This window comes from Capricornis sumatraensis, chromosome 4 (assembly GCF_032405125.1).
Source record: "Capricornis sumatraensis isolate serow.1 chromosome 4, serow.2, whole genome shotgun sequence".
In the NCBI taxonomy this organism is placed as follows: Eukaryota; Metazoa; Chordata; class Mammalia; order Artiodactyla; family Bovidae; genus Capricornis; species Capricornis sumatraensis.
Genome location: NC_091072.1, coordinates 55582272 through 55595808, shown reverse-complemented (window position 1 = coordinate 55595808; position 13537 = coordinate 55582272). Strand labels below are relative to the sequence as shown.

The 13537-nt window shown below is 34.9% G+C and overlaps 1 protein-coding gene across 3 annotated transcripts in view; it reads right to left on the bottom strand.

Moving 5' to 3' along the window:
• The window catches only part of ACSS3 (acyl-CoA synthetase short chain family member 3), a 168274-nt gene that overhangs the window by 93213 nt on the left and 61524 nt on the right, over positions 1–13537 (bottom strand). For all 3 annotated transcript variants that reach the window (XM_068972184.1, XM_068972185.1, XM_068972186.1), the window contains exons 5-7: positions 11525–11665; positions 2305–2385; positions 2129–2224 (exon numbers count right to left, since the gene is read on the bottom strand). In XM_068972184.1, coding sequence (XP_068828285.1) covers positions 2129–2224; positions 2305–2385; positions 11525–11665 — 318 coding nt within the window. The remainder of the gene's footprint in view (positions 1–2128; positions 2225–2304; positions 2386–11524; positions 11666–13537) is intronic.

The window sequence follows — 13537 nt, the reverse complement described above, 5'->3', positions numbered from 1 at the left end:
TACAATTATGTTTTAAATAAGCTTCAAAAATAAAAAAGGCCAATGGTAAACGCACAAAAATTACATGTGCTAGAGTCCTAAAGGCAAACTAATACTTATAAATACTTCTCAATATAATGGCATCTTCGGCTTTGTCCCTTTATGTTAGCAATTCCACAATTCATTATAAGTATTTAGTGTTAAGGCTTATTTTGTTTACTTCCGAGGGAATTATTATTTTAATAAAAACACTTATTCTATTGCAAGGACTTCAGTATAGGACACAATTGTCAAGATTATTTTATGTTTTAATTATCACAAATACCACAGGGCATATTAAGTCTACAAAGGACAGAGGCATAGTATAAAAGGTGAGGGGTAGTACAAGATGGCGTAATATTTGTGTCAAAGTTTGCCTTAATATCTCTGAGCATTTCAATACAGAAAACCAGCCAGCTGAAAATGTGGGAATAATCATGCTTTTAAATATTGGCTGGGACTAAGAGATTGCCACAAAGATTAAGAACAGTCTCTGATTTTTTCAGAATCATTACTTGCAGAATGTTAAGATTTTAAAGAACTTTGACATAACCTAATAATATTATCCACACTCACATATAAAATTCTCTTCTTCAGATTCCTGTCTTGATGTTGAAAGACTTTAAGTGAAAGAGAGCCTTCTATTTCAGAAGCTGCCTATTCTACTAATGAACAGTTAAATTTTCTCTGATTACGTCCAAAAGTTAGGTCTCTGGAATTCCACATTACTACATTACTATGTGGCAACTCTTTAAATGTCAAAAGATTCTTAACAAATATGCACTAAATATATTACTATTATCAGACTAAACCATTCACAATTCCTTTTTATCACTTTCTTGTATGATATTTTCACTCCATTCCCTTTTATCCAAATGCTTTCTAATAAGTTAATTATTTTTTTTCTCCTCCTCATTAAACTGAACAAAAATCTCCAAATGTGAGAAGGGAAAATAAGATTATACTAGTGCATATGGTGACTATTTTTTAAAGTCATCCTATCAACCACTGATGTTTGAACTACAGACAATTATACTCACAGGGACTTAACCACATAAATTGTAACCAACTCAAATTTCCCTGACTTCATTTTTGCAATTATATTTTTAATATAATTATAAAAGGATTTCCATATTCTCCCATCTTGTGTGTTTTATCCCGAAAGTCCAAGATCATTTTGTGCACTGATTTAGTGAATGATGCTAAAGCTGAGGCTCCAGTACTTTGGCCACCTCATGCGAAGAGTTGACTCATTGGAAAAGACTTTGATGCTGGGAGGGATTGGGGGCAGGAGGAGAAGGGGATGACCGAGGATGAGATGGCTGGATGGCATCACGGACTCGATGGACGTGAGTCTGAGTGAACTCCGGGAGATGGTGATGAACAGGGAGGCCTGGCATGCTGCGATTCATGGGGTCGCAAAGAGTCGTACACAACTGAGCGACTGAACTGAAACTGAACTTAGCAAACTACCATTTTACTGTTCCTCTCAACTTCTGATATCCTACAAATCTGATGGACATGTGTTTTAAGTATTTATACAAGGCATTTACTAAAATTAAACAGAATAGGCATAAGAGCAGAATTTTCTAGTATACACACAAAAATATTATTCCTGGTTAACATTAATCCATGCAACTGAATCTTAAAGCTATGAAGATTCATTCTGATCAGTCTAGAAGCCTCTTCCCTTATACATATAACAATCATCAGAAACCACCAAAAATATCTGCTAAAATCAAGAAACCATACAGTTGAAATCCATTAATTCTCTAAAAACACAAAAAGGTGAATCTCTGTTTTGTGATGACTGTTTTCTAAGGTTCTAAATCAGGATCAGTCCAATGATATTTTCTAGAAAGGGATAGACATAAAGGTTTTTAGTGTATATTTTTCAGAATATAATTTTATGGCCTTGTTCAACACAATTTAAATAGCTGTGTATTTTTTCTATGTATTTCTCTGTCTTATGAAATCATATTTTTGAACTGGAAGAAGACATAAAAATGTTCCCTGTCTCCATTCAATTTTTTTTTGTTCCTACTTAGACTACTTCTCAGAAACTTTCAGTGAAATTAACACTATGTGTATGTGGTATGAATTTTATTACCTCATATAAAACCGTAGTATTTCCATGTAGAAGAGGTCCATAACAGATATAGGAATGTCCGACAACCCAGCCTAAGTCAGAAGCTGCCCACCACACCTAAACAATAAGAAGAAAATAAAATGCATATATCTTAATCAGATAAATGTCATATAATATGAATTTAAAACCATGATTACCTCTCCAGGTTTAAGTCCATATATGGAAGACATCGACCAGTTAAGCATTACAGCGTATCCTCCAGTAGGCCTCACCACACCCTAAAGGAAAGAAGAGATGGAGTTAAAATCAATAGACTATGTGTTAAAAGATGCTCTTTCTTCATACTATCCACTTAAGAAAAGCTCCTGTTTAAAGTATTTCATATTCTAAAGCTATAAATAACTTTGGCTTTCGTGTATGAATAATTGTATCTGAATCACCATTTCTTTGACACCTCCAATAACAAACACAGAATTATTTGCTCATACCAGTCCATTTGTAGAATTCATTCTCAGAGACCATTCTGGACTTTCTAAAGAAAATATGATTTCACAGAATCACATGCAATAAAAAGAAAAATGTCCAGGGGTAACATCAATTATCAACACTGCATTTTAATACATATTTCCAGAACAAAAATGAAAACTTTCAAAATTAACTCCACAGAAAGGTCAAAGATAACTGTGTGCCTAAGATACAGACGACCATAAGGATATTTATTCCTTAATAATATTAAATAATAATACAACGCCTAGAGGAAACAGTCCTATTCTAACTGGAGTCTTATTAAAATGCTAACCTGAAGGACCATGCTATCACAGTATTAGAGCTGAGCAGTTCTTTAGATCTAACTCCTGATGAGTTAAATCTAAGGCTGACAGATTTGATTGTTACAGTATAGCACTCTAGCTTTCATGAATCAGTTTGTGAGCAGATATTCTTGAGAGTGAATGTATTCAATGTTAATACAAGATTGATATTTGAAAACTAAGTGCAAGAGTCATCACAGATAAGAACTGACAGCAAATTTATTAACTAATTTCATTTATTGCTTCATTATAAACATTAATCATGATTGGCTCACCACGACTTAACGATGTAAATATGCAGAGCAAGAAAGTGAATGCTTGCTAAGAAATATGTTATAGTTCGCTCACAAGTATTTTCAAACATCTCTTAGTAGAGCAGCTATAATCACTCTGTGAAGAAAATAATTATTTTACCTGAAAGGGCACACATGGCTCTAATTAATGAGCGTGCTACTGGTTGAACTATTTTGGCACAGCTCTGTAACTATAACACACATACATGAATCAGGAGAATGAAGAAGAAGTTGACTTTCTGTCTGTTACTAAAATTGCTGCTTTCCTCAGGTACCACTGATAAAACATAGGTATCAAGCTGTGGAATACATTTTATCTACCAGCAGCAACACCTGGTCTCTTGGCAAATGTCACAGGGAGCTTTGCTGACATTTGACAGGTATGCTTTCTAGCTTGTATGACATGGGTAGCATGCAGCTGGCTCTTTTGATCATCTTGGGAGAATTAGAAATTCTAAGCTACTGCCAATAATTTTCACACATGCATTTTCCCATGTAAACTGAGCAGGTCTTCAACCGGTATATACTGTACATGTCTTCCATATACTTTGCTAATTTCTTGTCTTATTGAGATCTTTTCCTACAGTTCAAAATCTTGATGAATTTGACATGAATCAACTTGCAAACACACTTTTCTAAAAAGTTTTATTTATTTGGTAAAGGATAAAATAGGAGGTTTTTCATAGACAATATGCTATCAATATTCTGTGAAATTTCATGTCAGGCATGATTTCACTTAAGATGTTTTAGAATTTCTCTTCACCTGTCTGTTGCCCCTGCATTTAGAGGTTATTTTTAATTAATAATTCTAAATATCATTACAAAAGGGTATTTTTTTATATTAAATGATAGAGAGTAAGAGTAATCAACTGGAAGTGATAGAAAGGAATAAAAGGCTAAGGAGAACATAAATGAGTAGTAATTCATTTGTAAACCTTGGAAGATAATTTAAAGGACTGGTTGCCAAATTTCTGCTTACCTCTCAAGTGAACCCTTCTTTAAAGGTTATTTACCAGTGTTGCTTTGTCTATATAATGGTGGCTACTTAAATGTATTTGACCCAAAAAAAGACTTAAAAATGAAAATTTTCATGAAAAAACTTAAAATTATACAGTCAATAATTTAACATCTTACTAGCAAATTTCCTCAATTCTAGCAATTACTGGTTCTTATTTTTCCCCACACAAAAGACAGAAATGTCAAAAAATTAGAGGTTGTTATCAGAGATTCTCATTAAAAACAATGAAAAAAGAGCTAACAGAGACAGAAAAGCCATGTCTGTTTATCACTGATCTTTAATATCCACTTACTTTTAATTTTTTAATAATGAGTATAAAATTTTCATCTGGCATCATTTCTCTATTCATTGATCTAGATTCTCAATATGAAATCTGGTCTTGCCCCTAACATATTCAGATGACAGCTTTCAATTTTCTGATTATTTAGTACAGTGTAAGAAAAAAGTGCATAATATCATACTCACCATGTAGATCTTTCATAAGTTAAAGAGTAAAAACACTGAAAGATTAGTTTTAAAAACATCGTTTCTTTCTTATAATATTAACATGTGGTTAAAATTAATATGATAAAGCATTTTTGTTTCTAATCATATTTTCCAGGTAATGATAATTAAAATGCAACAGATAAACTCTGTTCAACCTCTGAAAATACATAAACTGTGCTCAAAAAAAAAAAACAACACACAAATCATTATATTCCAGTATGCAAAATTAACCAGAAACAAAAACTGGCATTCTGAAGTCTATTTGACTATGAGGTAAAAATACTGTTGACCATCAGTGTTTACCCCTACAACACAAGCATGCTGCTTTTCACTCTTGTGAATCTGTTACTTTATGCACTTATATTCCACCTTCCTTAAAAGTAAAGACATTAGATGACCTAATGTATTTTCAGAAAAGCCCTATAGCCTCCCAATACACTGCTTTGGTTTTTGTAGGATCGGCAAAATACTTAAATTCTTCTGGAAAACTCAAAGACATTCAGCTGGGAATAAAACTCTGTGCCCCAAATAAAGACACAAAATGAATTCTATCTCAGTACAAAAGTAGACAATGTGAAGGTGTTCTTTAAACAATACAAAACACTTTCAATGTATACAGATATTCAAAAAAATTCAATCCACACAAGGGAAACTAAAGGCTAATTATTTATCCCCCAGGAATGAGACAACAGTTAATCACAGATGGTTCTTTATGGTTTCCAGTTTAATGAGCTTCCTTGGAACAGAGAAAGCCACAAAATATCATAAATGGGTCAATTACTGTAAAACAGAAAACTTATTTATATCAAGTGTGTACTGTTTGGGTGCTACAATTTAAGAAGAATGCAGTTGGAATAACATCAGTTGTAGTACAAAAAGGAAGGAAGATTGAGATATGTGGTAAGATTAAGAGTTTAGGAGTCTTATCCGAAAAATTTATAATAGATCTATAAAAATTTAAATGGCAAATCTCAAAATATTCAGGTAGGAGAGATCTACATAGAGTAACCAACAAAACATACTTCCTAAGTTAAGCCCCACTAGTAACTTGGGCTATGAGTTTAGTCACTCAGTTGTGTCTGGCTCTTTACGACCCTGTGGACTGTAGCTCGCCAGGCTCCTCCGTCCATGAGATTTTCCAGGCAGGGATACTGGAGTGGGTTCCCATGCCCTCCTCTAGAGGATATTCCCAACCCAGGGATCGAACCCACATCTCCTGTGTCTCCTGCATTGCGAGCAGATTCTTTATCGGCTGAGCCATCAGGGAAGTAATAAAGACTTGTACAAGACAAACACACAAATATACATACGTATACTATATATCCATTCACACATACCTATGTATATACATATGTGTAATGTCTATATACACACACACAGAGGCATATGCTTTGTATGTATGCATGCTTATATACACATTTCAATTCAGTCTGGCAAATTAAGTAGAAACAGAATAAGAAGAAAGGGGAAACAAAAATATTACCTGAAAAAAAGAAACCCACCACCATGGGACCATTGGAGTCAATGAGTTGAAAAGTATGAGGTATGGCTCTGCTTACTTAAAAAAATCCAACAACCAACAATATTCTTGCTCTTATGGTAGTTTTACAGATGATATCCCCTCTTCCTAAAATGAGCCCTTACCCCTTTTCTGCACCTGGTTATCTCCTACTTCATCACAGGAGTACCTAGCAACATTGTGAAAGTGCCGCCTCTTCTGGAAGCCATCCAAACCCACTGCTTGTTTTAGAAGCCTCGCCCTCCTTTTTCACGGCCCAAGTCCTGCAAACTTTGCTGAGCCTTTGGGCACTAACAACATCCACCCACTGCTCATTCTCTTCCTCCACTCTCAGTGCCGTAAGAACGCCTTTGTATCTTCAGCACAGAATAGACAATTAATACATATGTCAACTGATTTAAAAAGCGAACAATGAATAAGCAATATATGAAAACTATAATTAAAAAAATGTTATCTTTGTTCAAGAGAAATCCTTGAAATTTACAGAACTTAATGTCATATTAGTAGAAATGGAATGACTCCATTTGGTATATTTCTTCAAACATAAAATCTCTTGTGCAGGCTTTCTGATGACTCTGAAGCCACCTCTATGGGTGATAGAGTCAGCAGCAGTATAATTTTTTATGGATCTGAGCAACTGTGAGATCAGGGCAAAGGTGTAGCGAGCTCAGCCTTTAGCTGCAAAAATTGTGAAAGTGAAAGTCGCTCAGTCGTGTCCGACTCTTTGCAACCCATGGACTGTAGTCCATGGAATTCTCCGGGTCAGAATACTGGAGTGGGTAGTCTTACCCTTCTCCAGCGGATCTTCCCAACCCAGGGATCAAACCCAGGTCTCCTGCATTGTAGGCAGATTCTTGACAAGCTGAGCCACAAGGGAAGCCGCAAAAATTGTACTACAGATTAAAAAATTTTTTCCACAGATTTTTTTTTATTTAACTTTCTCTTATTTTTCTCTATGGTCTAGAATATAAATAAGTCACCTAACACGTAGGAATAAAAGTTGATGTAAGTTATAGAAAACTCACAACAGAACAAAGGCCTTATCTCCCACCTTCCTTACGTCTTCCTTTCTAATTCTTTCCCCTGTGCTCCGTGGCACTTTTTATTTTTTTGGTTATCACCATAGCTCATGACAGCAAGCTGAAAGAAGATAAATATCACCATCACTAAATCTCCCATTCCCAGAATGATACCCAATCCAGATGAGGTATCCTTCTATTGTGTAGTTGCTTGAAGTAACTTGAATATAGTCAACCAAACCAAACAGAATAAACACGCATAACAATACAGAAATGTATGCAAAGCAGCTCAGTTGTCGAATATGCTAGAATACGTGCAGCAGCTAGCAGATCAACCTGTCATACAGCAATCTGACAAATCCAGAGTTGGCAGATGCAGACATGCAAATATGCCCTAAATATATCTGCAAATTCTAGCCAAAGAACAGACTGAATTGTGTGTGTCTTATATGCACCTATGGGAAACGAGCAGTTTTAAGTAGAATATTTTTATGGGTTCACAACACTAATTTTCTTCATGAAGATCAAGAAAACAAACTAGATTATGACATGAAATTTATATTTAAATGTTTCATAAATTCATGTATGCTCATCTTTCCTGTATTTCTATTCCTGGAATCTCAATATTAAAAATTCAGATCCTATTAATCCTGATTATACCTACCAAAAATGAAATGAGAATCTTATGAATAAAGGGGTATCAGGATACTCAGTATGTTGTAATAATCTATAATGGAAAATAATATTTTAAAAGAATATATATTTTTATATATATATGGGATTGTTGGTTCACATAGTTGTTATTAAATTATGAATTGATTTTAACATATATATCTCATATATGACTGAATCACTTTGCTGTACACCTGAAATTAACACAATATTATAAATCAACTATATTTCAATTTTAAAAATAAGAGGAATCTGGAGCTAACTGGGAAAGTATACTATTAAATATTTTGGATCTGCTATGGCCCAGTTCTAAGGTTAGTGCCATAGTAGATTCAAAGGTGTATGAAATATATTCTACACTGTTAGAGAACATGTAATGTTACGACGATAAGTAAATGAAAAGTAATATATTTCAAAAGTAAAATAAAATAAGTGGCAAAAGTATATGTTGGCAACATATACTTTCAATGCAATTGAAATTCTAAAGTCCACTGAAGGGATAAGAGAAATATTTCTGAAAGGCCTTGAAATTGACTACTTTATCTTTCCATTCTGCATGTCCCGCTCTGTAAAAACTACTCAGTCACATGAATTAAATACTAGTCCTCTACAGCTGATGATATTCCAGGGTCTATCTCCAAATCCAGATGTACTCTTGGACCCAGACCTTCATTTCCAGCTACTGGCTGGGCATTTCCATGTTCATGTCCCAAAGAGACATCATACTCAGTATACACAAAACCTCCCAGTTTTCCCAGCCCCAAACCATTCTCCTTTGTTTCTAGTTTAGTAAATAAACAAAACCACTTTCTCATGTTCTCAGGTTCAAAGTCCTGTACTCTTCGCCCGTACTCAATTTCCTTGATTGCTCCCTAATAAATGGTCCAAAGCTAAGCACAGCTTGAAATCCAATCTCCTTGCTTCCATTGTGTAATGGCGCAAGGGTTACCTTCCTTCATATTTTTGTCTCAAAGAAACATCAGTGCTCTTCATTCCTTACAGGTAGTATATAACCTAAACTTCTTGGGTAAATTTTAAACAATTATCCCCTGCCTATAAATCTGGCCATTTCTCTACTTTTTTTCGCACCAACTGCAGTAGCCATCCTGGAACCTTACACGCTCCTGTCTTTACTTATATTGACCCAATCAACCTGGAATGCCCGCCTCCCCATGAGGTCACCTGATGAAAATGTCTACTCATCCTTCAAATGTCATACCACCGAGTGCTTTCCCTGACATCTCCCTGATAAAACAACACTCTCACTCTCCACACCCTTATTCTGTTTCATTTCTCCTCATAACACATCACCTATCACATAGCTCTTTGTTCAGTGCCTGTATCCAGCACAGAACTCTAAAAAGATGGTCATATATGTATTTGGGTGCTCAGTAATATTTGTTGAACTAATGGAATTTAATCCTTCAGATGCCATTCAAACTCATCTTTTCTTCAAGAGACTGAAGTGGGGTTTTTCCCTCTTAGGGAAAGATCACAGTCTATCTTACATTATCTGTGTTATTATATATTGCAACCCCACTATGCTGAAAGCACTGTGGTTTACTAATTTTTTATCTCTTTTAGCACCTAATGGACATCCATGAACTAAATTCAGTGTGAATAGAAATCTTCAAACAATTAAAGCTTTCTCCAATCTGCAGAAATAGATTTATCTTCAGGATGGTACTACTAATATAATCAAAAAATGAGGATGATAGAAACATCAAACAATCATCAGTTTGGGCATCTAAGAATTCCACAAAGTACTTCTTGATGCAAAGAAAACATGGGATATCTAGGTTTCTTCTTTATTTGGAATCATCACTTTTCAGATTGAATGCCCTATATATTACTTTTATTTTATTTCCACTACACTAGCTGAGTCAGTTTTAAACTGATGGCAAACTCTTCTTCTGCCCTCTCATATAGATCCCCGTCCAGGCAACAGTGAATTTCAGTGATTAAAAGTCTCAAGGTAGCACCAAAAGTTTTCATAAGATTCCTTCAGGTTTTTAAGGAGCTAAAGTGATTTTTATTTTTTTGGTTAGGCTCTACTATGTTTTCAGGGTCAGTGGTTTCCTCTCATGTTGATACTTTTATATTAGATTATAACTTGCTTAGTCCCTTCTATTTCACAGCCAAATGTTCATTTGGATTCTTTGTGGCTGGTACATAATGCTCGACTGCAAAAAGTGGAAGGGACAGACCGCATCCAGTAATCATTTGGACTGCTTAAACAGACCAATCTGCAATATAAGAAAATTTATTTTTCAGATGACCAGAGTTCTCAAAAAAGCACAGGGCTTTGATTCTACAACGACACAAATATTTTTATGTATATGCATTAATTTATTTATTCACACAACAAAAGTGTGGGTACCAACTGCATATGGAACATGACGGTACACCAAAATGTAACAAAACATTGTGTCTGTAGTCAGAGAGAATATACCCTTCTACCAAATGTTTTATTTTTCACAAGCAAGTAACTTTCATATAAAATGTTTTAAGTCCTGATCTTCCTTTATTTAAATCTAAACTAACAGAATCACAATTTTGAGAATATTAACAGGTTATGGTTCAGAATTCTGATGCTATAGAGTTCCAATATTAATAGAGGCCAATGTCATATAGGATTTGAGTGACTGTTAAAAGTCCCTTTGCCCACTAACATTCTGTGATTTAATGAATATTGAACTCCCTAATAAAGACGAAAGATGATTGCACAAATCTTTATGAAGTTATATAAAGAAACAGTGTTATTTGGAGATACCAGGCCAAAGTGGTAATGGTATCTGACACATTCAAGAATATTGACATTGTTAACTTTGCTTTGTGAAAACACCTTTCAGGGTAAAAAGACTTAAAAATCCTTGACTATCTTCAGTGCTGCAAATCAAATAGCTCAACACTCTGGATAAATTACTGTTGTTCAAACTGTCTAGGCCAGTTCTCCAAGTTGCATTTATAATGATAAATTGAATTCCTCTAAATAAAAAATCAATTTCATACTGTATGAAAGTTATACCTCAGTTTAAAAAATATTTCACTTAGAATATATTTTATAAAATTTTATTAAGCCAACTGATATTCAATCAAATATATATTAATTTTAATACCTTACTAAAGCAATTGAATATTGCTGATATTGTGAAGATTTTTAATGAAATAAGGACAACGCATTTGGCATTAAATATAATGAGTAGTTCTATATATTTAGACACAGTATTTAAGATATAAAATACTTAAGCCTAAACCTCAAGATAAAGTCTGCAAACATTTTCAATCAGTAATCAAATATTCTTGGTGCAAAAAAATCTGTCACTATAACTATCCCTAAGAGAGTGCCTATTTTGGCCACCTGATGGGAAGAGCTGACCCACTGGAAAAGATCTTGATGCTGGGAAAGACTGAGGGCAGGATGAGGACAGGGCGACAGAGGATGAGATGGTTGGATGGCATCATCAACTCAATGGACATGAGTTTGAGCAAGCTCCGGGAGATAGTGAAGGACAGAGAAACCTGGTGTGCTGCAGTCCATGGGGTCACAAAGGGTCAGACACGACTGAGTGACTGAAGAACGCAACAAGAGAGGGCATACCTTTGGCAACCCCGTCGTTCCAGATGTGTAGAGGATATACAGCGGATGTTCAGAAAGAACGGGAACGCAGTCATGAGACTGTGCTTTTGCGAGCTCCTCATCCCAATCAAGGTAACAACCTGGAGCCAAGGGAACCATATCCTACAAAACAAAACCACGGAAATATGCACTGAACAAAGGAGATTACATCAGGAAAACGCTGGAGAGTAACGAAATCTAAATTAGTCTGAGTGTCTGCCTGAAATCTAGGCCTATACAGCTAAATGGCAGACCTATAACTCAATATCTTAGGGTCATGAGTTTGGATAAATGTTCATAAGAAATTCAACAGTTTGATGTTGACCTCAACTGAACTTATTGCAGAAAATGTTTTATTTAAACCCAGAGATATATTTAAGAAATTAAATGTGATGCAGGCAGGATTTCATCATCAGTAAGAGCTTAATTAACAGAGGTTCATGTTTATACAACTGTACGTACACTATCAACTTTAAAAACTAACTTCTATTGATCATAATCTATTTCTTTCTACTTTGGAACTACTGTCTTCACAATGAAATCTCAACTAACCTACTAAAGTTTCTCTTTACACAAGGGCCATTTAAGGGTAATATTGTGGCCATTTTTCCAAACAGGAGAATATTAAATCACTTTGAGGGGAGGAGGGGTAATCTACTTTCACTTTTTTAAGAACAAAAATCAGTTCTGAAATTAATGAGAGTATGTGACATGTATACAAAGCTACCCAAGATTTTCTCCACCAATGATACTAATATGGTAGAAATGCGTGTTTTCTTCTGTGTTCCTAGAACCAAGCTCTGTGTTGTAAACTTATGATAATAGAGCCATGAATTGGACAGACACGTCTTAAGTTAGACAGGTGTCTTTGAAAGGTGCCAATGAAACAAGCCAGTGAAGAAGAAAAAAGTGGCTTATGGAAAAATTACTGTAGCGGAGAGTTATAGCTATTTAATTAGAGTTATGATCCAGTATATGTCTAGTTATTTTCTGAAATGTTGACTAATCTCAAGATAACGAAACAGGAAATTTACAGTTGCTGAACCTGTTAGTAAAGGCACAAGGCAAGACTACACAGTCCTCACTGAAAATAAGTTCACCACCTAGAGAGCATATGTAACATTATACTTCATCCATGTAATCCCTCAACTAAATTCAGAGACACTGACAGATTTTTAAAAGCCAGGTCATTTCCGCTTCTCTGGTGCCTTAATTTATTGATTGGGGTTGTAAAAAAAATGGTCATATATTTAAATGGATACAATTACAAACTGATACTTCAATATATTAATAGTATCACAAATATAATGCCTATATGAATAAGCACATTGATAGACAATAATCTGAATTGACCTTCAAGAAGGGGAAGTTTTAGGCCCAACTGATTTTTCCAGCCCCACCGTGGATGTGTCCTGGAGGCACCATTTAGATAAATAAATATGATTAACTGTGATCAAACTGTATATTTCCATTTCCATTTGTTTTTATGCATCAGATAAACACAACTCAATTCAAATTATCAAGCCTAGGGCATCACAGTTACAGACCTATAAAAAATCATCACACTGTGTAATAAAAAAAAGTCAATTGAGTAATCACAAAAATAACTGCAGTTCAAACAAAATGAGGATTTGAATGAAGGGTTATTCTTCAGGCTAAGAAATGCAGGCATGTTTAAAGAAGATCTAATGAAAGGAAGACAGGGGAAAAAAATCAACATTAGCCTTTTCATACATGCATTTACTTCTATAGACATATCCCTCCTAGCTGTTATCACTCTTAAAAGGCAGTCCTGGGGGAGCACAAGAGGTAACTGATGTGACCTGCCAATTGAGCCATCACAGCCTCCCTGAGGCTTAGGAGTGGCAGCCAGGTTTTTATCTCCTCTGGCAAAAAAGCAATCCTAGTTATGAGATGCATCACCGAGCCTCATAATTTGTATCTTTTCTAAACTCAAAGGAAAGCCAATCCACTGGGCTTAATTACTGCCTCAAC